The sequence below is a fragment of the Mustela erminea genome, chromosome 9 (assembly GCF_009829155.1).
Source record: "Mustela erminea isolate mMusErm1 chromosome 9, mMusErm1.Pri, whole genome shotgun sequence".
Lineage (NCBI taxonomy): Eukaryota > Metazoa > Chordata > Mammalia > Carnivora > Mustelidae > Mustela > Mustela erminea.
This window is the reverse complement of record NC_045622.1, coordinates 3491790-3506863: the sequence shown is the minus strand read 5'-3', so window position 1 is coordinate 3506863 and position 15074 is coordinate 3491790. Positions and strand designations below refer to the sequence as shown.

The window sequence follows — 15074 nt, the reverse complement described above, 5'->3', positions numbered from 1 at the left end:
CTGCTCGTTCTTCAGAGAGGCCTGCTGGACGTGGTTTGAGCAATCGTACTTCTCTATTCTGAAACGGGGTAATACTGTTTGCAATTTCTTTACTCAGAAGGTTATGATGAACTCCTTTTCGTCTTATCATACATACTAAGAATCAAAGATTGCCAAGTATTTGATCATGGGAAAATATCACAATGTGCTCAACCTACTTATTATTTTAGGAGAGGCTTATGCTGTTTCCAGGTTTACACAATTTCCAACTTCGATGATGTTAACATCTTTGAAGACAAGCCCCGGTATATTCCGTAACCATTTAAGATGAATTTCTAGAAATGGGATTCTCTGGTCTAAATGGGAACAATCCTTGCAATGGCCACGATACGTTTTGTGCAACTTTTCTCCGGGAAGATCATGCAAATTTCTACCATCATCAGCACTGTGTGGAGAGCACTTGCCACTAGGAATGCCAGCCAGCCACGTGTACCTTTATTCTCATCCATCTTTGCCAATTGCTCCACGGCCAGCTAGATCTCTTTGCAGTAATCTGAATTTATTTTTATAAAACATTTATTTTATAAAACAAATAGCCACTTTTCCCTATGCCACAGCTTGTCATACTCTGCCCCCATTTTCCATATGGTATATTCACTTTTTACTTACTAATTTGTAAGTGCTTTTAAATATATTCCAGAAATAAATTTTTATTTTCCATACATGTTGCAAATATTCGCCCTATTCAGTAATGGTTTTGTTTACGTAACTCAGTTCACGGTACTCCACTGCAATATAGGAGTATTTAATTTTGTTGTAGCTATATGGGACTATCTTTTTTTCTATTTTCAGCCTTTGGTTTCATGCTCAGAAAAATTCTTCTCATATCATATGATGAGTCTCAATCAAACAAATTTTATTCTTGTACTCAGAACTGCTTTCAGCTTTAGTTGGTATCGTACGCGATGTTGGTCCACTGTCGCAGCACAAATGAGTAAGGCAAACTGTCGCTGATGGGAAATGCCACCTTTTGTGAACTAAGCTGCTTGGTGTTGTGTTCTTAGGCAAAGTTGTATTGACATGAGTTACCACCGATAAACGAAAGCAACATGGAGAGAAATGGAGGTGCCTCCCGCTTGGGGAACAAGGGGTGAGGGAAGGTGAATGCTGGATCAGGGTGGTGATGGGAAGGTCGAAGGGACACTTTTGAAGTCTGACAGTTGTGTTTTGAAAGAGGCCAGTGAAACAGAGAAGATACACCTGGGCTTTCTCTGCTCAGACTGGAGATGTTACATCGTGGGTCTGGTTCCACGATCTCTCAGTGAGTCCCGGGGGTCGAGTATCTCCTGCAAGAGCTGGCTAACATTTGGGTTCTCAAGACCGGAGCGAGGCTCAGGAGCCTGCGCTGTGACCCAGACCACAGGGAACGCTGGTGCTCGCAGGATCCAGAAGGTGCGTGGGGAAATACTTCCCTGGATTAAAATCCATGCACACGAGTATGGCAGGGGCCAGCAGAACGAGCACAGAACACGGCGACAGGACTTGGACTTGGTGCACGGCGGCCACAGGCAGGAAGGACATGAGGAGCTGGGGGTGGGGAGGAGCGTGGTCCTGTGCTCTGGGGCCACCACCAGCCGGCGTGCTGAGGCCATGCGTGTGTCCCAGAACACTTACTCCTAACAATGCCAGTAACAAAGTGTGTGAAGAATAAAGAAGCAGTAATAATAACAGGTTCAAAGTAAATAATTTTACTCTCTAATGGGCTTTGTTGGATAGGAGAGAATGGATGGAGCTTCCCCTTGGGCCCTGGACACTGGGCATTTGTTCTACGGATTAGCAGTAAGAAAGCACAAACATTAAGAAGTGCAGACTTGACAGACACCAGGATGAAAAGCACCAAATCTGCACAAAGTATTGAGACATGGAAGGTTCCTTTTGGGAAAACGTCAAGTGACAGAAATGAAAGAATCTGACCCCTCGCAAATGAACTGAGGACTGAATACGCTGCGTATTAATAAGCACTCTGCTATCTTTTCTGAGAACTGCTTGACCTTGGGACTCTGTGTTACTATGACAGGTGCTATGGCTGTAACTCTTGGTTGATGATGCCAATCTCCGAATAGCACTTGTTTCCGTTACTTGAACAATGTGGTCAGAGCCCTTGCAAAGGGGTGAGGTTGGGCTGCCCAATGGGCATGGACTCCGGAGGAGAGAGATATAATAACTGCTGTAGGAAGTTACTCAGGTTAGTCACACCATACATTACTAACTGGTAATTCAAGAAGGGTTTTTGGAGATGAAATACCCAATAGTGTTTTCTGAAGGAAATAAATTACTTTAGTTCACAAGTTTAGTTCACAACTAATTACTTTAGTTACAAGTTGAATAATGTTTACATTTATAATCTATATATAGTCAGGGCGCCTGGGTGGCTCAGTCAGTTAAGTGGCTGCCTTCAGCTCAGGTCATGATCCCAGGGTCCTGGGATCGAGTCCTGCATTAAGCTCCCTGATCAGCAGGGGCCTTGCTTCAACCTGTCTGCCTGCTGCCCACCCCACCCTCCCTTGTGCTCACTCTCCCTGTTAAATAAACAAATAAATAAAATCTAAAAAAAAAAAAAAAATCTACTTACTGTCTCAAAAACTAAAAGTATTACCAAAAATTTAAAATATTACCAAGGGACACATGGTTTAGGAATCCTTTTTCTTTGGAACTTAAATCTCACTATCAAACAGTTTGTGAGCACTATGATAAAACACTTCTTGATTTTTTTAAAACTGCAAAATTTTTCTTCACTTAGGACAACGAACTAGTCAGTTCTTTTTAAATGGATATAAAACGAAATGATTGTTCTTTAATGCCAAACGATTTCCTCTTCTGCTGAGGTTATAGCTACTGTATCAGACTGGCTGGAGAAAGTATGTGGCTTTGGGGTCTGAAATGCAGGATACAGAATCGGGAAACTATCCACTTGTAGTTCAGGCTTGGAAAGGGAGCCTCTCTCCAGACTCCAGTTACGCTCTCCATCATTCCATCCTTTTTCGCTTCTAGGGAAGGAGGACTCTCATGTAATGATTTCAAAGAGGTCTTATGAGGAGGATGACTCAGAGAGTGTGCTTTGAAGGTGGAATCTGTGAACTACGGATTGGCTTACAGGACACCTCCAAATACACTTCAGGTGTGTATGACTTATCGATTATTCGATGACTACAGCTTACTGTAAGCTCTGGGTTTGGCTTCTGGGCTCTGGAACTACAGCGCGTTACCAGCATTTGGTAACTGCCGGTTTCATTTTGATACTTCGCAGGGATTGCTGACGAAAACGATCTTGCTCTCATTCAGGCAGGAATGTCTACATTGAATTTGCTCTTGGCTATAAATGTGTATACTCAGCATCTGGTAAACAGAAGGGTTTGACGTGTATGCGTGTGAGCCCTGCTATGGAATGCCTTTGGGATACGGAATTGCATTTGCCTATGTCTCAGAAAATTATGGCATTGCATAAAGTTTAAACTTACCGTGTTCAGCGGAACTCTAAGAATCTCATATTACTGCTGAATATTTTAGAGATGCTAAAGTAGCTTAATGATTGCTTTATCAATTATGTAAATGAAATCTACCAGTAACCCCAATCAACAGGGACATAAGTAACTAGTTACAATAATGTCCACCTTTATGCTGTTGGGGAAAATATGCTCCTTCCATTATCAAGTAACATTCATAGTAGATTTGTTTTGCAGTTCTTAAAAACAACATGGCTATGGTAGGGCAGCATTAGGTTTTCGAGAATTATCATCAGACACTGAAGTCAATTTTTAAAAAAGATAGGACATCATATCCCAAATTTTTATCTTTCCTGATTTTGAAATTATGAGGTGTTAGCTTCTCTCATTATTTGGGAATTGCACCATAATGAATTAGAGAAACATCTGAACTTCATATATGCCTCTTTGAATGTAACCGCAAATTTGTTAAAAAAAAAAAAAGTTAACAGGTCTTAAGAAATGGATATATGCCCAGGTGATAAAAACTTTCAGGTTTATATAAGTAAATCCTTCAATAAATTGATTTGCTTACCCCATAAACAAGTTCGCCTACCATCCCATTCCAGATTTTTGTGTCTGCATCCCTTGCTCCGTACTTTCCATCAGGGACAATGGCAATTTTATACTTGATACCAATATGTTTTGCAATTTCAGATGCCAAATCTACACAGTATCCTTCATACTTGTCATTTCCTTCAAACATTTCGTGATTTTTCTTGTACATAACATATGGGGATTCCTATAATGAGAGAAGTAGAACTGTAAAGGAGAAATTACAAAACATTCAAAAGTCTTTATGTAACTTTTCAGCTGCAGAATTTGACAAGATTATATTTAATATACACACTGATTTTGTGTGGCTAGAAATCAATAATAAAACAGATGAATTTATAAATACACTAAGGAGTATATTCAGTTGCTTTATGTTGGGTACTAAAAGGGAAACCTTTAAAACAGTTTTCTACCCAGTGACTGTTATATACCGAGTACCGTGACCACGACATGAAAAGTAGGTATTAGTAACTGTCAAGGGAAGGATAAGCCTATCATCTTTGGCAATGAAATTAGTTATTTCTAAAAATAGCTCATGAAATTAGAGACCAACTAGTAGTTATTCAAGGTCACAGGTCTCCATATTCTGCATCTTTTTTATTCATGTTGAACTACAATCTCCTTTAGCAAAGGAGCTCAATGATTTTTCTCTGCTCTCTAGCATTTCGCTGGATGCCCTTTTCAGAGCAGGCACTAGCAAGGTTCAGTGAAGAAATAAACTCATTATTTAAAACATTTTACATACTTATTTGCCTTAAAGTGGCTTTCCTAAAACTGTCCAGTATTTTTGGCTTTAATGAGGGTTGTGGTCCATGAAGTTTTATCTATTATAAAATATGTCTTCAAAGAAAGCTAATAATCCCCCCAATTGTGATAGTCACACACTTCAAGTGATATTCCTGTTTAGTTTTTGAAGTAAGAAAGATAGAAAATAGGATGAAGAATTACTGTGAAAATCCTTATAAAATTTACAGACTTACTTGTGGCTAACAATAACCAGACAGTTTTTAGTTAAAGCACACACATATACACACACATGCACACACGCACCCCTAAACCAAACCATTTAAAGGCCATGAACTAAGAGACACATTAGCAAGCAAGCACCTGATTTTATAAATGGAGCCTAAAGCCACCAAAAGATAGGTCTGGTGAAAACATGCAAGATAGACCTGCTGGTCACACCTCAGATTCGCAGACAAAGGAGTGGCCACCTTTAGCCACAATGTCACTGAGATCATGCATTTATATTTTATAACATTGTAACATAACATCCACTGAGTAATTTTCACACCATATTCTTCTCTCCCAGCACCTGTATTTGGGGAAGTTGAACTTGCTCCTAAAACTCTAGATTAGACAGTATTTTACTTTGCATAACATAGCAGTATATACAGGTTCTGATTTTAAGTACTTTATAAACATAGAAACTACTTTAAGAAACTTAATAAAAATGTAAATTGCATGATCTATAACTTTCTCATCGGGATGCCCTAAATAACTCTACCATGGGCCACTGTCTAGGGCTGGTCCTCGAATAATTCTACCTTAGGCTAACATAGTCAAAGGACCCAGAATTCTCTCCTGTCTTTGAAATTGATGCATGTATTAACACCAGACTTGGGTGAAGAAAGTTTCTCCACCTATAAAGTTAAGATAACTAATTGCCTCTTCTTCAGACAGATGACAATTATTTAGTAGCTTATGGAAACCATCCTCCAAATATAAAGGGTTTTGAAAATTATAAATGTGGTGAGTTGTTGCAAAGCAGTGTCAATGCCTAAGATATAAAATCCTAGTAGTTAAAATGAGCTAATCCTTACGTTCTCTTTTTCTTGTGACAGCTAATTAAAATTCTCTATATGTAGAGAAAAGCAAGATCCACACATTTGTAAAATGCTTAAAACTGTAACTGAAATGGCTGTATAGTTTTCACTTACAACTTTCACTATAATAAACTTTAGAGTTTCGCAAAGTTGTACAACTATGGCTCACATGCAGTACTAAGACTGAAGGTCAATTCTAAAGTGTCTGGAATACTTGAGCACTTAGAATTTCAGCCCTCAAATCTATGTATGACAGTATTAGCTTGTGTGCATGTTTCTTTAGCTAGAAATCCCTCCTCATTTGCTCAATTCCCTCTACATTATACAGTGAACAGTTTGCTTTATTAAAAGCTGCACTTATATTATGTACTCAAACATTTACTAAGCACCCACTGTGTGCCAGGCAGTTTGCTGGAAACTAGGGGGTACAAAAATAAGTAAAATGTGCCTCTTGTCCTCTTGTGATTAAGATTACAATTCTTTGCAATAAGGATAAAGGAGTAAGAGTGAGGGGGACAATCATAAAATACAGGAGTGAAAAATAAGAACAGCTCTACTTATTTAGGGCATGCTCTGGATCAGAAATCATGCTAAGTTCTTTAATTGTGCCCTTCACTTACTTTTCAAACTGATATTTTGAGGTAGGCACTTCCCTTTTGCAGGAGGAACATTTAAGTCTCAGAGAGGGCAAGTAAATTGTTCAAGTTCACAGAAGTAGCCAATGTGGGAACTAAATCTGTTGTTTGAAGTATCTGGAAACTGTTGAAGCTATCAACTCATTTGTCAAAATACATGCAACTCTTCGAGATTTCATATGATTTAACCAGGGAGGGGACAAGTTTAAGGACACAAATGTCTGTATTATGTGTAAATGATATACGTTCTATGAAACAATGGGTACACAGTGTAGATAAAACCTTTCCCTATCTCCTCATATCATCTGGTACCTATAAGGCACTCCATGAATAAAAGAGATTTCCTGGCACATCACCGCTCCCTAAATGGGAATACCATGGTGAAGTAATTACGTTAGAACTTCTCATTCAGGTCTTCAAAAGGGAAGTAATTATTAAGTGCGAGGCCATCTCTTCTGAAATAGACATCTGTAAAACTGAATAAAAAAATGTATTTGGTGTTTTCTTTTCTTCTTTTTTTTTTCAATTCCCTTTTTGGGCAGCATGGGCCCATCAGGGTCTTTGCTTTCCTGCCAAAGAGACCAACAAAGACTAGAAAACCTTCAGCTTACTGAAGACGTTGACTAGAAACTGAGCCAGAATGTTTGCATAACGAGGGGAATGTGCAATTACCGAGACTCAGATGAGCGAGGCATGCAGCGTGAGAGAAGTAAGACGGTCGCGCTTGGGGACGTGGGGGAACAGGCCAAGAGAAAGACCAGGCTTTTCTTGGACAGAAGCTCTCCTGGTTGCTCGGCTCTCCTCACTTGCCTCAAGTGTGTCTCATTTTGCTTTTCCTTCATATTTTAATACAAGTAGCAGATCCTAAATGTTCTCCCAACCTCCTCCTTTGCACCAACCAAGCCTGATAATTTTGCCCACAAGTAGCCCTTCTGATCTGCATATTTGGGAAGGATTTAATACAAATGTTTGGGGCTACTATGGGTGAAGAAAATGCCAAATCTTTTCAATATGATAGAAAATGAGTCCTAGCCAATCACTAAGGAGGATTTGTGGGGCATCTTCGGTAAGGAGCCCTTATGGAGTTCAGGTAAGTAACTGTGAATAAAAATGGAATGATCAGAGGTGTGGAAAATAACCTCTTATTTCTGCCCTAAAAGTCTAACCTACCATCCTCAATATCAACTACTGTGCTCTGTGGACTGGTAATTCCTCAGAAGTTATTTTAAATGCATTACTTCTTAGTGATTATGAGTTTATTACTAACATTTCCATAATGGGTAGTGTTCCACATCTGCTCTGCTATTTCAGGAAAGAAATCAATCTCTGTCTAAACCTGCTACATTAGGGCTTGCTTAAGGAAATGTTTGTGTAAATGAATTAAGATGATTTTCAATCAATAAAGTATTTTCCTACTGAGGATTTTTTCAGATTATTTGTATTTAGCAAAACTTGTTGAAATAGATACTTATTAGAAAGGCTTTAAGATTTTCTAAACAAAAAATATAATGATTTCAAATACTATCGAAAATAGTTAAAGTAATAAAATCAATAATATTAACCAAAGTTATTTGCTGTGTGTATATTTGCCTTTCTCCAAAGAATCTTACTGGATGCAGATAATTTATCCCATGGATAAAAATTTGTAAAAGGAGAATTAACAGGTTATTATTCAATTCAGAGAAAAAAAGGAAATTGGATGGCTATACAGCTTTAAAATTTATTCAAAAGAACGTAATTCAAAACTAGTTGAGGGGCGCCTGGGTGGCTCAGTGGGTTAAGCCGCTGCCTTCGGCTCAGGTCATGATCTCAGGGTCCTGGGATCGAGTCCCGCATCGGGCTCTCTGCTCGGCAGGGAGCCTGCTTCCTCCTCTCTCTCTCTCTGCCTGCCTCTCTGCCTACTTGTGATCTCTCTCTGTCAAATAAATAAATAAAATCTTTAAAAAAAAAACAAAAAACAAACAAAAAAAAAACTAGTTGAGTACTTAGTCCTTTGGAGGCAGGTGTATGCATGGGGAAAATTAATATTTAGTGCAAGGAGGAAAACAAGTATACCTATTTTTGTATATTTATGTACATAGGATATAAAATATATGTGTGTATTGTATATGCACATGTATACATGTGGAGGGCAGCTATAAAATTCTACCTAGAGAAGATAAAATATCAAACATCTAATGAAAAGGTCTAAGAAAGTAACCTCTGGAAAGATCAACTATGATAAGTAAAACTGCTTTCAGGTTTTTAACATAATTCTAATACTGCAGGGAATACACGAGGATTTATGGAAAATCTTCCTAGAGGATTGTTAACATTCACAAGATGGTAAGAAATAGCTTCTTAACTGAGCAATGCATCATAAGCATCCTTTAGCTTCAGTCATGAACATCTGGGGGGAAATGGGCTCGGCTGAAATACTGCTTTATCTCTCCTCTTCCAGAGAGTTCAGCAGCCAGAGGACTGAGACTACAAGTCTCCCTCCTGCACGCCGCCTTCCCCTCAACCGCTGAGCCAATGCACACTGCACGACTCGGATCTGGCTTCCTTCAGCTGCTGACAGAAACTATTACTGAGGATGGAGAAAGTTAGTAGGACTCACAGTCTCATATACAATTATAGCTTTATCAAATTTTTAGTCACTACGTCTTAAAGACAGAAAACAACATCTGAACTCAAAACTTTAGACCTTTCACTCTTGTAGTCACGATCTCATGGGAGGCGGCTGCCGGTGGTACTTTTATTTGGAATTCGCCAAGCAAACAGTCAGCATGACCGTCTTCAGGTAGAATAAATGAGACATTAAAATGAAGACCATGTTATTGATAGACAATACTGTCAGAAGAAAAAAATAAATTTCAACAGTACAGGAAGCTGGAGCCCCATTTTATTTCAGAACGATATCTAGTCTACCTATCTACTGTTTGTTGTCTGCTTTCTTTCACTGGAATAGAAACTCATTTGAGTGCAGAACTGTTGTCGGTCTCGTTCTCTGGCATGTCCCTGGGCTTACAGTGGTGCCCAGCACACAGCAGACGCTTAATAAATATTTATGGATGAGTAAATGAATTTCTCAATCAATTTTATTTAACAATAGCATATATCATTACAATGTGTCGACATATAAATAACAATATACACCAAGGAAAGACAAATGGGAAGAACAACGACGCCATATCAATTTTGATCAAAGTGCGTGATTTCCAGGGTGGCACCACTCTCAACCTTGTGTGTCTAGAGGGCTGTCTTGCACATATGAACGATGTCAAACCAGCTCCGTCTGTGTTGGGAGTTTTCAGCTGAATTTGGGAGATTATTACATGCAGGTGACAATACCTCATTTGTCTACAAGGAATCATTATTTCTTTCAACATGAATGAGATGTGGAGCTTCATAGGTCCCGGACGACCATTTTCAACAAAGCAAATACAAGGAACACGTTTAGGGAAAGGATTCTGGTATCCTTTTTTTAATTACTGAATGATTCTGCAACTGCAAAGCCCAAAGAGGTATTATTATATGAAGATTACATTTTTATACAAAAGACAAATACTAGTATTGCACTATTTTGATAGCAAAAATATTGATGATATCATTGTCAAACAACAGCTTTACAGAATATTCTTCATATATAAAGGAAACAACTAATTTCTCAATCATTTTAGCTGTTTTGGTAGCATGCTTTCTGAAAACCAGCCATGCTTGCAAACTGATTCAATATTTTGGTTTTAAGAATTCTATCTCCAGCCCCCTTAATAACAGGGATGGAAAGAAGATTCTCTACATTGTACCTATAATGCACATCCAGACACTTTATTTCACACAGAACAGGCAAAATTGCAAAAGACCTTTAAAGAAAACAAACTGGGCATATTCGGAAAACAAGCACATAAATTCATAGATATTTACTTTTAGAAAACCTTCACTTGGAATTAGGGGTGATGTAATTCCAGCTTTATATACAATGACCTTATTTCAGGATAGGGGAATTGCTTTGTCAGAATTGCTAAGTGATTCTCTTTCAACATCTATGTATTTTCTTGAGAAACATGAGGATTAATTCTTCTTTTGTTCTAGTATCTCAGAAAAGTCACAGAACTTAAAAAAAAATTTTTTTTTTCTGGTAATCCAGAGTTGGTCATCCAAGAAGAATCCCACATGAAAAATTAAATTTACTACAGGAGAACAAGACTTGAGCCTTAGTTAGGAACGGTCGAACAGCGTGGAACTCATTTCTTTCTTGATCAATCTCTTAAAATAGGATTCTTCATCAGAGGCTGAAAAGAGGAGGACTGCACTGAAGTATGACTTTCCATTACTGTGTTTTTTTAGGAAAAGAAATATATATGTACATATATACTGCTTTTCAAGTCCCATGCAACCATTACACAATTAAGCTAGAAGGAGTGTATTTTGCACTCTTACACAAAAACTGCTGTCGGTTGGCTTGCATTCTAAAACCAAGTTCCCATCAAGTCTCAGCAGAGTAACATGGCACAGAGGCTGCTCACTGCAACATATGAACGCTTCTCTCTGGCATTTTCATGCTTTGACCTCAGTGCCCAAACTTTTGGAAATAACTTGACGTTACTAAAAATCAAAATTACATAAGCTAAAAGCTAAATAACATAAAGTATTTCCACTTTATTTAGAGTAAGGGCTTTGTAAGTAATTAAAAACGTGTTCTGCCTAATGAGACGGAGCTGAGGCTACAGGTCACCGATTGTTGATCTCCTTCGACCAGCGTGCCTTCAAAAGGGCGTGCTTGACTTCAGTAGTTTTCTATGATTGGGAAGATAATGTCTTTACGATCTCTTTGAAAACATTTCCTTAACATTTAGAGTTGTTTTCACTTTATGACGTGACAGAATGGAGCAATCATACTTTCCTTAAGTCTTAGAAGTCTGATAAATTTATTGTATTTTTGTCATTGGTCAATGAGAAAAATAATCGGTGCAGAACACCATTTTCACATTAAAAATAGAGAACAAAATTTATTTCTAAAGCATTTAGTTGTATAAAACATGCTCATTTAAATCTTTACATTCATAGCCCCACTATTATAGACAGACAATGCATATCATTATTCAATGATTAAAGTCCTTGAAAGTGATAAGTTTTAACACTATCAACTATTATTACACTGATGTCATAAAAAACAGCGTAACAACAATAATGTGGTGTTTATTACCACATGTTTTTATGTGACTGGTTGCTGAGTCTTCATGTTCATTCTTTTGTCCTTTGGAATGTTAGCATTTCATCCATTTCTAACTAGGGTGTGACAGCTTCCATCTTTAACATCTGAGCGTCTTTCCAAGAACAACATTGCAACAAAAGATAATACAAATGAAGGTAATGAATGTATTCAAAGGTCAGGGCAAACCTATTCAGAGCCTCAACAGACTTTTGCAGATCAGAACACCCGTGTTGTCCCAGCTGTGATGCAGCTCTCATGCCATTCACCAAAGCTGGGGACTTAAAACTGCCTGTGGACAAGACGGAACAGCATAAAGCATAGACCAAAACTTACCATAATTGTGGTTACAACCACCGTTCTGTTCTCAATAGCTGCTGTGTCATTGCCAAGAGTGGGCACATCTTGAATCAAGACCAATTTATCCATGTCATTCCAGTAACCGACCTACCAAACAGAGAAAATTCTTGAAAACACATTTTAGAACAGTTTTCTCTAGTTCGTTCTTTCCGGAACCATCAGGGTATTAATAAGTAAGCAAACAAACTTTAAAAAGAGACAAAAAGGAGGCTCTGGAAGCCTTCTGAATTGATGATAAGCCAGATACTGCCTAGTTGTACATTTGGCAACTTTTCAATTTACAGTCTTAGAGCAGCCAAAACATTGGGGAAGGAGACGTTCCGAAAAGAATATGGATATAGACAGAATACCATTTTATGTCGATCCTCTCTTGTAGTGGGATTGACTGGCACCCTCTAAAATTAAGTTACATGACTTTATCAATGATGTTACAGGTTTCACCGAAAAGGGAATATGTACAGGATATTTTTAAGCAAAAAAGACTTGCATATATAAGGCAATATAGAAAGAATTTGGGGTTTTACATACCCTAGCCACTGGGTAAAAAATCTAACCATTTCTAAAATGCTAAATACATCAGAGGTTAATATTAATGAATAATATTTTCACTTGCAAATATGACACTTAAATTTGTATTTTTAAAATTGTTAAGTTCTTATATTACTTTCTCACTTAGAGGAGAAACAAAGTCCTTTCTGTAAAATATATTTAGCACTTAGTTAGGTACTTCACAAAGTAGTAAACTCTAATGGGGTCCTAAAGGAAACTGAGGGTTCTTTGTATCGTGCCAACTACTAAGTACTAGGAATGGCTACCACTTAACCACCTGCTCTGGGACAGAGTCTAAATATGCATCTAAAAGTTTACAGAGCCTGTGTGGTTCAGTTGCTGAAGTGTCTGCCTTCAGTTCGGGTCATGATCCCAGGGTCTTGGGATTGAGTCCCGCTTTCTCCTTCTGCCTGCTGCTTCTCCTTCTGCCTGTTCTCTCTCTCTGACAAATAAATAAGTAAGATCTTAAAAAAATTTAAAAAAAGAGTTTATACACACAGCAAATGTAGAATAGAAGTAGGTGCAACTGTGACCCACACATTGGAGATGAGGACTAAATAGCAGCAGGTTATATACACTGCATGAGGTGATCACGCTCCAGAGGGGCCAGAGCTCCCAACTGAGTTCTCTAAGACACCAGGTCCACACACTTGGCTGTGAGGCTCCACAAGCTATCCTGATCCTGATGCGTGTCCACTGAATGCGTGCCAGACTTCTTTCTCGGATTTCTGGATACACCTTATCAAACTCCTGTCTCCATTACAATGTATGTAAATTGTTTACTGGTCTGTATTTGCTGTTTGTTCTAATATGTTTTGGGAATCTCTCCTGGCTTCCTTCAAGTTTCTTGACTATCATCTCAGTATTTGTGAATGTATTGAAAGAAAGTAAGCAGTAACATGTCAGAAAGAGGCACTGTCCAACACAAATGTCACAGACATAACCACAGAAGAGATGAAGGAAATGAATTTTCATTAGTATGGTTTTCTGTAGCTCTTAGTTTGATATGCAATTATGAACATCTATCAATTCAGCAACAGTTTTCAAGTGTCCACAGGAATCTATTGGTAGCTAATATTTATTTAATAACTCAGTGAAAAAGTTAATTTAAAAACAAGTATGCCTTTGAGATGTACATACATCCTCATACAGCTTCAATTCCTATAGGTATTTACAAAATAAAACATCAACAACGTATCAGTTGCCTCCTGGTAACTCTCCTTTCTTCATGATGATTTACATGACGTGAAAATAACTTAGCACTTGGTTCCAAGGCAGCTGGCCTCCAGATCTCAGCAGCCCATTCTCTGGGAAAGGTATTTTTCTTTATTAATGAATTCCCAGAACAGAAAAACCATAGATTTGGGATATTCTGAAGAGTTTCAGATGTTGGCAAGACCTTGACATTCTGCATTTAAAACAGCTTCACAACTGTCTACCCTTAAAACATAAATTATTTAGAAGTGCTGACAAGCTGAACTAAAGAGCAAAATTCTACCTAACTGTATGTGTGTCCCTTGTATCTACTTGCAATTTTGTGAAAAAAGGAGGCTGTGGTTTGGGGTATGGGACCCTTCACGCTAGATCCCACTGGGCCAGAGATGCACTGGGAGGTGAGGCAATCAGCGTCACTTCTTGAAGAAAGGAATTCTAAAGTTTGGACCTGGAACCTCACGTGAGAGGGGGTTTCTCTCTAGTTCTTCACAACATTTTACAATGTACTAAGAACTTTCCCCATGCTTGGTCTCATTTAATCAGACAGGGAAGTGGGCATTTTTCCTAGAGAGAGAAACTGGGTGAAGAATACTTCTGGAACGCTAGAGCAAAAATGTTAGATTTCAAATCACTAAACTGAAGGTTTAGTCAGAAACATATTTGTCTTCTTGGCACTCCTAAAGGTGAGCTGTGCATAAATGCCAGCACGCAAGGCATAGCCGTCTCTGTATTTACAGTGGCCTTTGCCTGCAACGGAGGGACTGGGTTCAGGAGGAGCCGCTGTTCTGCTCAGAACTTGTTCCTTGGAGGGATGACAGGACCAGACCTGCACCCGACAACACGGCTGAATTCTTGTCTCCAGCCTAAAGAGAACTCTCAGGGGCTCCGGGTCTGACAGTATTTCACAGCCATCCAGACAGTGAGCTCTGGAGCTCGGTGAGCCCTGGTTTCTATCTCCCTCCCCTATATCCTTTGAGCTGAACATCCCTGGACAGGTTCCCTGGTTTCTCAGAGCCTTACTTTTTCCTCTTCTTTAAAATGAGAAAAGATACATCTTTCACGTTGTTGTGAAGATTCAATATAAAAATGCACATCAATTTTCCATTTCTGTGCGTGGCATATCACCTGCTCTCAACACAAAAATGTTTACAATGAAGAGCTCCTGCAAGCATACACTCTGGGTTTTAGGGGATCCCATGGGGGCCACTGGGCGGGGAAG

The 15074-nt window shown here is 38.7% G+C and overlaps 1 protein-coding gene across 12 annotated transcripts in view; it reads right to left on the bottom strand.

Annotated features, from left to right (window-relative positions):
* Positions 1–15074, bottom strand: part of GRIA4 (glutamate ionotropic receptor AMPA type subunit 4) — a 381150-nt gene that overhangs the window by 49965 nt on the left and 316111 nt on the right. For 11 of the 12 annotated variants that reach the window (XM_032357837.1, XM_032357836.1, XM_032357835.1 and 8 more), the window contains exons 10-11: positions 12068–12178; positions 4057–4263 (exon numbers count right to left, since the gene is read on the bottom strand). In XM_032357837.1, coding sequence (XP_032213728.1) covers positions 4057–4263; positions 12068–12178 — 318 coding nt within the window. Of the gene's footprint in view, positions 1–4056; positions 4264–9610; positions 10812–12067; positions 12179–15074 lie in introns of those variants that run through there. The other variant, XM_032357847.1, reaches the window with a different exon arrangement.